The sequence below is a fragment of the Oryzias latipes genome, chromosome 2 (assembly GCF_053564925.1).
Source record: "Oryzias latipes strain Hd-rR chromosome 2, Olatipes_Hd-rR_3.1".
NCBI classification, from domain to species: domain Eukaryota; kingdom Metazoa; phylum Chordata; class Actinopteri; order Beloniformes; family Adrianichthyidae; genus Oryzias; species Oryzias latipes.
Window position 1 is genome coordinate 22,251,007 of NC_136238.1, and position 12,465 is coordinate 22,263,471.

The 12,465-nt window shown below is 43.2% G+C and overlaps 1 protein-coding gene across 2 annotated transcripts in view; it reads right to left on the reverse strand.

The window, feature by feature from the left end:
• LOC144986480 (NACHT, LRR and PYD domains-containing protein 12-like) overlaps positions 1-12,465 on the reverse strand; it is a 171,154-nt gene that overhangs the window by 26,715 nt on the left and 131,974 nt on the right. For both annotated transcript variants that reach the window (XM_078933959.1, XM_078933958.1), the window contains one exon: positions 103-279. In XM_078933959.1, the coding sequence (XP_078790085.1) occupies positions 103-279 (177 nt within the window). The remainder of the gene's footprint in view (positions 1-102; positions 280-12,465) is intronic.

Sequence of the window (12,465 nt, forward strand, 5' to 3'; positions counted from 1 at the left end):
CCCGCCCCAAAGTGTCGCCAATGGGAGAGGTCTGGTCAGGCACGGATCAACACAACTTTGTCATCATAATTATCTGAACATAACTGAAACATGGAGTCTGACCTCAGAGTCTGCAGTCTGCAGTCTGGGCTCTCCAGAAAACCACACAGATGAAGAATTCCTGAATCCTGCAGGTTCTGGTTCCAGCTCAGGTCCAGTTCTGTCAGATTGGACGGATTTTTCTTCAGAGCTGAGACCAGAGCTTCACAGCTGATCTCTGACAAACTGCAGCTCTTCAACCTGAAATCAGACATAAACGTGTGTTCAGGACCAGTGAGGGCAGCTTGAGGTCCAGGAACTTAGTAGATTCAGTCAGGTGGGACCCGCCCTGATGACAGACTGACAGATTACATTTTCAATATTCAGCATTTTCTCTTTGTGATCCAGAAAAATAATGGTAAATGAAAATGCAAAAGTCTTGAAATGACTTTAAAATGAAGTTAAAACACACGAGGAATTGAAAGGTCATTTATCATTAAAAAAAAAGAAACAGGTGGAGGAGTTCTTAAAGTCCAAAGGATTTCTCTGGACACAAACAATGTGGAGATCTGGCGATCACTTTCCAGGAGGAGAGACCGGCAAACCAGCGATCCTCTTAAAGTTTTTTAATCGGAAACAGAGAGCAACTTTATTGAAGCGAAGAAGAAATCTGAAGGGAACCAACGTTTTCATGAAAAAGCTATTTGAAAAACTGGGAAAATTCAAGGAACCCTGGTAAAAGACTGTACAAGTTATGCCAAACTCTGTGGCTACCCTGAGCAGTCCAAGGCTGTTCTTCTCAGGAGCCTGCATGAATTGGATAAATATTTACCTATTGAGTCTAAACAAGGCATAAGTGAAGATGCTGGTCTTACAAGGTGAGGAGACAAACACTACTATCTACGGCTTTTAAAAAAAACAACACTTTTTCTTCAACAGTCACCTGCAACCACGACTTTCAGAGATCTGAATGGTGAGCAAACCGACCTTAAAATATTCAGTAATAATGACAACAACCAGCAAGACATCGACCCTGATCAATTCTTTTCCACTATCAATATGGACTGCAAATATTACAGCACAGATTACTTTAAAAAACTCTTAAACCAGAAGAAAAACTGTCAATTATTCACTTTAATAACAGCAGAAGCCTTTATACCAATTTTGAAGAAATCAAGGACTATCTACACAATATGGACCATTCCTTTGATTTCATAACCATATCTGAAACTTGGTTCAGCCCCGACAAGGACGCTGACTTTGAATTGGAAAACTACGAACGTAACTATGTGAACAGAGTAAACAAAAAAGGTGGAGGAGTTGCAATATATGTGAAAAAAATACTAAGTTTACAGTAATTGATAAATTGTCAGTTGCAGTTGATGGAAAACTGGAATGTCTTAAAATTGAAATAGGCAATGATTATAGGAAAATCTCATTATAAGCTGTGTTTTTAGGTCACCAGGGTCAAGCTTAGAGGTGTTCAGTGACTGGATGGAAAAGATGTTTACCTCTCAAAATAACAAAATATTATACATCTGTGGAGATTTCAATATCAATCTGATAAACCCCAGCAAACATAAAGCAACCAACGACTTTATTAGCAGAATGTATGGTATGAGTTTATATCCAAACAGAACAAGACTTAGTACAATCACTACGCAAAGTGCTACTCTCATTGATAATATTTTTACAAATAATGTAGAATGCACTCAAATGAGTGGACTAATGATATGTGACTTAACTGATCATTTACCAGTTTTTGCACAAATTCACATTAATGTAAAAACAGAAAAAATAGAAGAACCAGTCTACAAAAGGTAAAGAAATGAAAAAACTATGAGTTATTTCTTAATAATGGTTTATCCAGACAAAACGGTAACTCTGCGAACAGAGAGAACGGTGTGGACACGACTTACAAATGTTTTTAGGAATATTTAGCTCACTTTATAAGAAGAATTGCCCATTTTATAAATTCTAGAACAAATTTGCAAAATGCCCATTGTTAACTACAGGTCTACAAAATGCTTGTAAAAAGAAAAATAATGTCTAAAAATTTCTTAAAACAGAGGTCAAGGGAAACTAAACGTAGACATAAGTCATTCAAGATTAAACTTACTGAAATAACATGCCACAGTGAAATATAAACTACTGAATGAAAATAAAACAACGTAAAGCGAGTTTGGGAAATAATTAGCATGATTAAAAATGGAACAAAAAAGGGAACATACCCAGATTACTTTACAGAGGAGAAAGGTCAAAGCTGTAACAGCAATGAGGCAGCAAACGGACTCAATAAATATTTTGTAAACATGGGTCCAGAGTTGGCAGCGGAAATTCCAAAATGCAGAACCAGCAAAGACAATAATCCACCCATCGAAAGGATCCCACACTGAATCTTTCTCTCTGATGTGAACGAAAATAAGCTGATATCAATTGTGAATGAATTCAAGGGTAGAAAAACTCAAAAGGTTGTGAGAATGTAGATATGACATTGGTGAAACAGGTTATTAATAGTATCTCTAAGCCTCTTACATAAATGTGTAACTTTTCATTGCAAGCTGGAAGATTCCCAGACCAAATGAAAAAAGCAAAAAGGGATTCCTATCTATTAGAGCATAGATAGCTTCTTCTGCACCTACTTTAAAGGAGTCAGTTGGAGCAAAGACACAAAGAAGAGCTGTTGGCTGCAAGCAGAACTTAGTGGAGCACAAATGTCAGCAGACAGCTTTGAAACAAGCAGCTGCAGGGAGAAAAGAAGAAGTTCTTCTGCAGATCTTTGAAGAGAATAAGCAGCTGCAGGAAGATGCTACTGAAGATCAGTTTTACATTGTGGACATTTCTGCTCACTGTGGACCAACACAACATTGTCATCATTGTTAACACAACTGAAACATGAAGTCTGACCTCAGAGTCTGCAGTCTACAGTCTGGACTCTCCAGAAAACCACACAGATGAAGAAATCCCGAATCCTGTAGGTTCCAGTTCCAGCTCAGGTCCAGTTCTGTCAGTTTGGACGGGTTTTTCTTCAGAGCTGAACCCAGAGCTTCACAGCTGATTTTTGACAAACTGCAGCTCTCCAACCTGCAATCAGACATGTATTCAGGAGCTTGTACCAGAAGCAGTGATGGCAGCCAAAGGTACAGGAACTTGGACTTAAACTTTTCCTGTCCAACAGCTTAGCAGACAGAGGGGTAGGAGGGTCATTATAGAGGGGCAACAAGTTACTGGACGTTTACAATTATTACTTTCAATTGTAGATGTATGATAAATCGAAAAGGGGCGGGGCCTGTCGACACACACACACACATCCACACACACACTCAAATGTTACAAACACGCCTGTTGGTTCCAAAAATGTTCACATACAAACATGTCAACATGTACACAATACTATTACTGTTTGCACACGCATACTCATACTAATACATGGGAACACATTTTTATGCTTTTTGCTTTCGGACTCTCGCCGAGGACAGTTTTCCTCTCGCTCCTGTGTCATCCCTTCCTGAGGCTTTTTGTCCTGTCTGCCCCAGAGCTGCAATTTGTCATCCTTCTGAAACCACTGCTCTTTTGCACTCTGAATATGGATCTGATCAGCTGGTCCCTGAATTCGATTGACAAGGTTTTTTCCACACTAAGAAATGGGAAAGTGGACCCTTCCTGCCAGATGTTGGGTACACCAACGATCCATGGGGCAAGTAGAGGGTGGTGTGCCTGGCCCAGCTGTCTGTGGAAGACGTCGAGGACGTGTACCTATTTGGATTTCTCCTAATTGGGATCGGAGAATTTCTGATGTATCAGGTGGCCTGGGAGCAGAAGATCAAGAAAAGCAATCTGTCAAGGCTTTTGAGAAAGATTCATCGGGGTGGAGAGTAGGGTTGTGACGATAACCGCATCACCGCAGTAATCAAAAATCCCACACCGTCACAGTTCTGGTGGAGAAACTCAGAACAAGAAGCTTTCACAAGCGGATCAAAAGCTCCGTGCTTGTCTTGCCGCATATGTGCTATTTGTGTTGAACGGTGTAGTTTTTTTTCTTGTATCTACACATTGTACGCACTGTAGAGATACAGCTTTTTTTATCACCAAATGACACCCCCCCACCCCCATCGTCGACCACTTGCATACTATACAAGGTTGCGCTGGGCTCAGGCATTAGGGCCTGCGTTCGGCTGTAATGTGTGTGTATTTTTGTTGTTGTACGTCTGATCTTGTTCATTCAGTCACGCAAACTATTTGTGCAAAGGTGAGATAGCACCTGTGCTTGAGTGATTGTTTATGTTGTTCTGGGGTGGATGATGGAATGTAAAAAGAAAGAGACAGAGTGCCCAGTGTTCCCTACACCAAGGCCCCCGCTAAAGCAGCAGTAGTAGCCAGGACCCCCAACACTCGCACGCCTGCCAGGTTATCACATCCACCACCCAGGCCAGAGCCAGCAGAACTGCGAGAGGCCCCTAATGCCAGAAAGCACAGGGACACAGGGTAACAGAGAGTGCAAGCTCCACCCCAACCAGAAGAATTTCCCCACCCTAGGAAAACACGCCCAGCCCCTGGCAAGCAGCCCACCGCCACCCCGGATGTTAAGGGCATCCCCCCATTTTGCAGACACGAGCCAGGGTCCCCCAAGGTAGACCCGCCCCACACTCCAGGCAGCCGCCCACCCAGCCCACTCCAGCTCCAGTAGGAGCCAAGAGAAGTGGGGGTCCTCAAGGAGTGTTGTAAATCTGGCCCGAAAAGGCTTACACAGTATTGGAATTTTGGAGAAGGCCTGCGCTTAAGGGCAAGTACTAGAACATGCACCACAGGGACACGTACAACCCCAAGCTCACATGTGATGTGATCCCTGGCTCATGTTTTTGCCAGGGAACTCAATGATCCCTCTCCCTGCATGGAGAGAGGGCTGCTGAGCTCAGGAAGCCAGCATCCAAGGGACACGGCCGGCGTTGCAGAGGGCCTGATGTTGGAGTGTATATTGTTTTGTAGGGTAAAGGGTGTGTGTACTAAAGGGTGCAGTTAAAATTGGCGGATAGGGCACTGAGAGGATATCTCCTGATTGCTTACAATAATGACCCCTTTGAACAAGGGGCCCTAAATATAAAATAACTGTCCCCCAGCCCCCCCAGCATTGGGCTCAGGTCTCCCCAGCCCAGGGGTAACTTGAAGAGCTCACAACCTCAACCCCCACCCCCCACCCCACACATATAGAGAGGAGCCAAGAAAAAGCTGCTACTAGAAGAAAGCCCAGGACCCCGCCCCCAAGGCTCGCTTATGGGAGATGTTTGGTCAGGGACAGGTCAGCACAACTTTATCATCATATTGATCTGAACACAACTGAAACATGGAGTCTGACCTCAGAATCTGCAGTCTGCAGTCTGGACTCTCCAAAAAAACACGCAGGTGAGGAACTCCTGAATCCTGCAAGTTGTTCCAGCTCAGGTCCAGTTCTGTCAGATTGGACGGGTTTCTCTTCAGAGCTGACACCAGAACTTCACAGCTGATCTTTGACAAACTGCAGCAGATCAACCTGAAATCAGACCAAAAAGTGTGTTCAGGAGCAGTGATGCAGCTGGAGGTCCAGGTATATGGTCAATTCAGGTGGGACCCGCCCTGATGACAGACTGAAACATTTTCACTGTTTGGCCATTTCTCTTGGATTTTGACCCAAAAACATGATGGTGAATTAAAAAGCAACACAAATGAAGTTAAAACAGTAAAGGAATGATATTTTTATCATGAATTAATAATTACTAAATATATTTGACTGCACTGAATGTTTTTTTATTTGAATCAAACAACCAAAATACATGATAATTTAAATTCCAATAAATTTTCCTTTGTTTTAATGTTTTGATTTAAAAAATGTCAAATTTAATCATATTTCTTTGTCTTGAATTCTAAATCATAAAATGCATTGTCAAAAAAATAAAATAAACACCACCTCATTCCAAAGTGAATTGTTCATTGAAAACCCCAACCCCAGGCATGAGCCAGGACCCCCCCAAGAGAAACCTGCTCCACGCTCCAGGCACCACACACTGCTTATTGGCATCACTCACACAACACATACACACTACATACTACACACAGAGGAGCCCGCCAACCCACTGGAGACCCCCCATTTTACCTGCAGCCAGCACACTGCACACTCACACCATAATACATAGGTGGGCTTGGGGAGGGGCGGCCGGTGTTCCCACCCCTCGGTCCTCTCAGGGCGGCTTGGCTTTTGGGGATCCTGTTGGCCGGGGCAGTGGCCGTACATGCAGTGCTGGGGATGTCGGTCAGCCATTTACTCACCTGAACTTTCTGCAGTTCCTCATAGCTGGGATCAGTCTTCGTTTACCCTCATCTGATGTGTTGTACTGGTTCAGGTCCAGCAGTATTCCTTTTTTTAATATTTCAAGTTCAATATTTAGAAAATGTGTTAATATTTTATGCCCATCAAATTAGCCAAGAGCCCATTGGCTCTGAAGAATTATCAGATCCCTTTTACTGTGAAAAATTGATTTGATCGAAAATGGGAAATAAAAGACCCATCAGACTTCAATTTCAACCTGATAGACACAGGTTCTTGAAAATATTGTCTGACATTAAACCAATATGCACCTACAGATCTGTCTGTGCAGGTTAATTCATTTCTTTCATTTCTTTTCACCAAAACTCTCCTTCGTTCTGTGATTTTCATCTCTAGTCTGCACTCACACTTGTGTCTGTGTGTGTGCATGTGCATGCTCACGTGCTCTGCTGTGTCTGATTTGAACTTTGACCTTTGTCAGTTTTCAGGTAGGTTTGATCAGGATGACTAGTCTGTCATTAGTTTGAGTTCTGACTCTTTAAACTCATAAATCTGTCATATGTTTCAACAGCTGAACCTTTTGTTGCCATGGAAACATCTTTGTTCTACAGAAAATCTAAGCAACTGTTTTCTTTTCAATTTCTGGAAAATCCAGAAAATCTTTGAATCCAAACCTTTCAGCTTCAGTGAAGAACTACAAATGTAGAACTGAACCAACAAGCAGCTTCAATGTTCTGACCTCAGAGTCTGCAGTCTGCAGTTTGGACTCTCCAGTCCAGAACACAGAACCTTCATGGATGCATCCTCCAGGATGTTGTTGGTCAGGTCCAGTTCTGTCAGGTGGGACGGGTTGGACTTCAGAGCTGAAGCCACAATTTCCCAGTGAGTCTCCGAGAGTCCAAATTGTTCTGGAAGTCTGTGAAGAGATACAAAAACAGAAACAGATGATCTTATAATGAATTCAGTCTGTGATGAAGTTCCAATTGGACATTCATCTCCTCATCAGAGCTTCATCTTCATCATGAAACAGTCCTCATCAGTCTCTCTCAGACCTTCATCTTTCTTTCATCTGCAGCTGGAGGAGAGAAGGTGGAGCTCCATGGAGCTTCATGCTGTCCTCAGTCTGTCAGTGATCTGAGGTCTGAACACCAAAGTTCATAGTAGAACATCTGGATCACAGAGACTGACTGCTGTCACTCTGACCATAATGATGATGAGGATGAGGGTTGAATGTGGAATCCTTTGTTTCCGTTTCCAAAATGATATTTTCATTTTTTCAGCTCTGAGGCTGTAAATAACTATACAGTTCATCTTCCTGTTCTGTTGCAGAACTTTGAATCCAATTTCCTCCTCAGTTCCACGTCTCCCGTCATGAACAGAATCACAGCAGCACCAACCTTCAGGCAGAACTTTCTAGAAGGTCTTCTTGGTAGAAAGAGGCTAAAGTGACTGTTCCTATTCTCAAAGAGCTTTTCAAAATCTGTACTTGATGGTTTCTTGAAGCTGTTTATGATGTCATGGAAACACCACATTCTGGAGGCGGGGTCTGTTACCAGCTGACTGACATGCAAGCGTTTCTTCACTTCTCTGCTCCTCTGAACTCTTTTTGGAATGATGAGTCAGCATTGTTGTTCTTTTGGGCTTGAAGGTGAAATACAATCAAACTCTGTAGACAGCTGCTAGCTTCATACGTGTTTCATTTTCAAGAACAACATCTGCATCTTCCCCTGTCTGACCCTGAAGATGAGCTTCTTTCAGCTGTGAGAAACCTGTTTCCATGACAACATCTCCTTCAGGATCAGCTGGAGCATGGCTGTGAACATGAGTGCAGTCACTGACTAACATGCAGCTCTCTGTGCTGACAGATCCATGAACAACTGTCTACATCCACAGCTGCTGCCTGATACCTGCTCCTCTCCCTGTCGCTGGAGCTGCATGCGGTGGAAGTATCATGGTCTGCCTCTCGTGGTGACCTTCAGAAACAGCCACAGCTTCAGTCTTTGTGTTCTGAAGTTTTGTTTCTGAACTCCAGTCCTCAGGTCCACCATCTTGAACGTTTTTTTTTTAGGAATAACATGTTTCTCATGGTTCTAGAGCTACACTATAACAAAACAGCAGGAATTATTTAAAAGGCACCTGCTGAATCCATGCAGGTGAATCAAAGCACATCTGGACTTTCTTCACTGGATTCCAGAACCTCAATATGGAGGAACAAGTACCTTTGCAGATTTAGAATTTAGCTGTGATGCTAGGATTCATTCTGCAGTCCAAACTGCTATGTTGGTCTGATCAATAAGGACTTTCATAATTAAACTTTATCAACAGCACAAACTTCATTTCCAGATTCTTAAAGCCTGGATTGACCCAGAAGAGTTTCTGGTGAACTTGTTCTCACACTCTGAATCCACTCTGAAATAAGAATCCAGAAAAATAGAAGAAAGAAGTCTAAAACATAAATCCTTTCAATGGAACTGGATAAACAAGTAAATACAAGCTCATAAAAAAGCAGATTTCAGATAGATTTCCCTGCATTTCTGTCTGCACTGCTGTGTGTTAGACTGAGATCTTTAACAGAGACTGTATGTATGCAGATGATGGTTGACTGAACTGAAGGAACCAAAAGGATCAGAAGAAAGAATCAATTTCTGCTTCAGTTTCTTCGTTTAGTTATCAAACTTTTTCATTCACAGATCAATGATTTATATAGAAAGAAGATGATGAACAGAAGAAAGAGCATTTTATAAATGTGCTTCTAGAATAACTGACATTGTGGAAATGAAGACATCCTTTCATTCTGGACCGTCTGCTTTGGGTTCAAACCTTTCAGAAGGTTCTGGATTGGATTTCATTTGGACAAATATAATACGTCTTTGTTCTTTAGCTAAAAGATCATATGATTGTTAAAAACAATTCTTTCTTCTTTCATGTTTTTTTTTATTTCTAATCATTATTAAACCTGTCCTTTGTATATCAATCTGAACACTGATCTGATTTATCATCACAATCAAATCTGGACTCACCTGAACTTTCTGCAGTTCCTCATAGCTGGGATCAGTCTTCGTTTACCCTCATCTGATGTGTTGTACTGGTTCAGGTCCAGCTCATCTAGAACCTCCTCTGACATCTGCAGAGTGTAGGCCAGAGCTGAGCAGTGGATCTCCAATAGTTTCTTTTCTGATTTGTTCTCCAACTTCAGGAACTCTTGGATCTCCTGATGAATTGAGAGGTCCTTCATCTCCATCAGACAGTGATAGATGTTGATGCTTCTGTCAGGAGAGACTCCTTCACTGTTGATCTTCTTCAGGTTGTTGATGGCTTTCTGTATGGTTCCTGGGTTCTTCTTTCTCTGTCCCAGTAGGCATCCTAAGAGTCTCTGGAAGGTTCCTGGATTCTTCTCTGTCTGACCCAGCAGGCCTCCTAAGAGTCTCTGGTTGGACTCCACAGAAAGACCATGAAGGAAGCGAACAAGCAGGTCCAGGTGTCCAATGTTACTCTGCTGGGATTTCTCCATGACTCTATTCAGAAACACATCCAGGGATGGGTTCCTTATGTTCTTCTTCAGGAAGTCCTTAATGACCTTTACCTTCCTGTTGGAGTAACAGTGGAACATGTAGACTGCAGCCAGAAACTCCTGAACGCTCAGATGAACAAAGCTGTAGACCGGTTTCTGGAAGATCCCACACTCTCTTCTGAAGATCTCAGTACAAACTCCAGAGTACACTGAGGCCTCTGTGACATCCAGACCACACTGCTGCAGGTCTTCTTGGTAGAACATGATGTTTCCTTTCTCCAGATGTTCAAATGCCAGCCTCCCCAGCTTCAGAAGAACTTCCCTGTCAGTCTCTGTCAACTCTTGTGGAATTGTCTGATGTTCCTGCTGGTACTTGTTCTTCTTCCTCTTTGTCTGGACCATCAGGAAGTGGGAGTACATGTCAGTCAGGGTGGTGGGCAGCTCTCCTCTCTGCTCTGTGGTCAGCAGGTTCTCCAGAACCACAGCAGTGATCCAGCAGAAGACTGGAACTTCACACATGATGTAGAGGGACATGGAGCCCTTGATGTGGGAGATGATTCTGCTGGACAGCTCTCCATCTGGGAACCTCCTCCTGAAGTACTCCTCCTTCTGAGCATCATTGAAGCCTCGGACTTCTGTCAGTCTGTCCACACATGAAGGAGGGATCTGATTGGCTGCTGCAGGTCTAGAAGTGATCCAGACCAGAGCTGAGGGCAGAAGACGTCCCTGGATGAGGTTAGTGAGCAGCACGTTGACTGAGGACTTGTGTGTGACATCAGACACAACCGGACTGTTGTTGAAGTCCAGAGAAAGTCTGCTTTCATCCAGACCATCAAAGATGAACAGAAGTTTGCAGACAGACAGCTGTTCTGCTGGGATCTTCTGGAGTGTTGGATGGAACAGCTGGATCAGAGTGAGAAGACTGTGCTGCTCATCTCTGATCAAGTTCATCTCCCTGAAGGACAGAGGAACCACAGCACTGATGTCTTGGTTCTCCAAGCCCTCGGCCCAGTCCAGAGTGAACTTCTGCACTGAGAAGCTTTTTCCAGCTCCAGCAACTCCGCTGGTCAGAACCACTCTGATGGATCTGTGTTGGTCAGAGAAGACTTTGAAGATGTCTGGGTTCTTGATTGCAGTGTCATGGAGCTGGTTGGTCTTGGTGGTTGTCTCCAGCTGCATCACCTCATGTTGGGTGTGACCCTCTGGTCTCAGTTCCTCTGTGATGTAGAGCTCAGTGTAGACTCTGTTGAAGACCGTTTCTCTATCTGCTTCTTCAGTTCCTTCAGCCACATGTTCACTTCTGCTCCTCAGACTGATCTGATGTTCTCCAAAACTCTCCTGCAGACCATTATCTGCTGGAAGAGCAGAGAAGAAAGCTCCTTCATGAGTGTTCCACATGTTTCCAGAAGAATCCATCAGCAGATGATCAGGCTCTGACTCACCAGCTCTGGGTCTTTCTGCAGAATTGGGTCCGCTCCTCTTCTTCCCTCTGTTGACGTTAAGGAGAAACGTTAGTGAACAACAATAAAAGCAGTAAGTGGGAAGTTCCAGACTAACTCTGATCATAGAGAAGATACGCTCTGATTTTCTTCAGACTCAGATATTGTGTGATTCAGACTGCACTGAATGTGAGCAAATGTGTTTCCAGTTGTAAACCAGAGCACATCTAGTCCATTTGAAGGTCTAAATGATGCGTTAGCTGTTTTTTGGAGCTCACGTCTGGACTGAGGTCAGAGAAAAAAATAGCTGTTTGCTTCATCCTCACAGACTGAGCTTCGTGTCAAGAGTTATCCAACTATTTTCTTTCCACTCAGACATAAAGCAGTCATACCAGATGCTTGATCTTCCTGGATGTCCCTGGATGAGCTGTTTCCTGTGATGTCATTCCCCGGGTCAGCGTAATCCAGTGCTTGATTGTTGTTTGACTGTTTTGCTCCCGTTTGGTATTAGCCTAATTGCTAATACCTAACTTTAGTGTTATCTGGTTTAATATTCACATTAATTAAGAAGCATCTTTATTATAATAGTAAATACACTACTGTGTTAACCACTTGCTGTCTATGCTACTCTAAGCTTGCAATGTAACTGCTTCTTAGTTAAACACCGTTAGCCTTAGTTTAGCACGGCATGGCTTCTACCTCCTCGGCCTTCATTCCTCTCTCCTGCCTCATGGTCCATATGTTTAGTGAGGATCCTAGGTGTAGTGTTTTCTTAGACATGGAGGCCAGGCTAGAGCAGTTAAAAGTGCAGCTCCAGACAAGCCAAACCAGCAAGCCAGGTTGTTACTTGTAGCGCGGTCCACCCTATCAGGGCTAACCTAGTTAGCACCCCAGCGCCTCCCTAGCACCCAGGGAATACACAGAATACACAGAAAGACTTTGCACCGGTGGGAAGGAAGCATAGTGCAAGATGAAAAAACTTAGAGCACCCAAAGCTCCAGTACTGTTCAACCTAAATAGCAGAGAATGGAAATAATCCAATATTTCTCCTTAGTTCAATAGCCAGAATAATCTGCAGTCAGAGCAGCTCTGAAGATTTTCTTATATTTTTTATAGTAAAATCTCAAATATTAAACTTAAGTTGAAACTAGTTATTCCTACTATCAGCCCAGAGCTGGCCGAAGCGGTAGAAGTGAAGG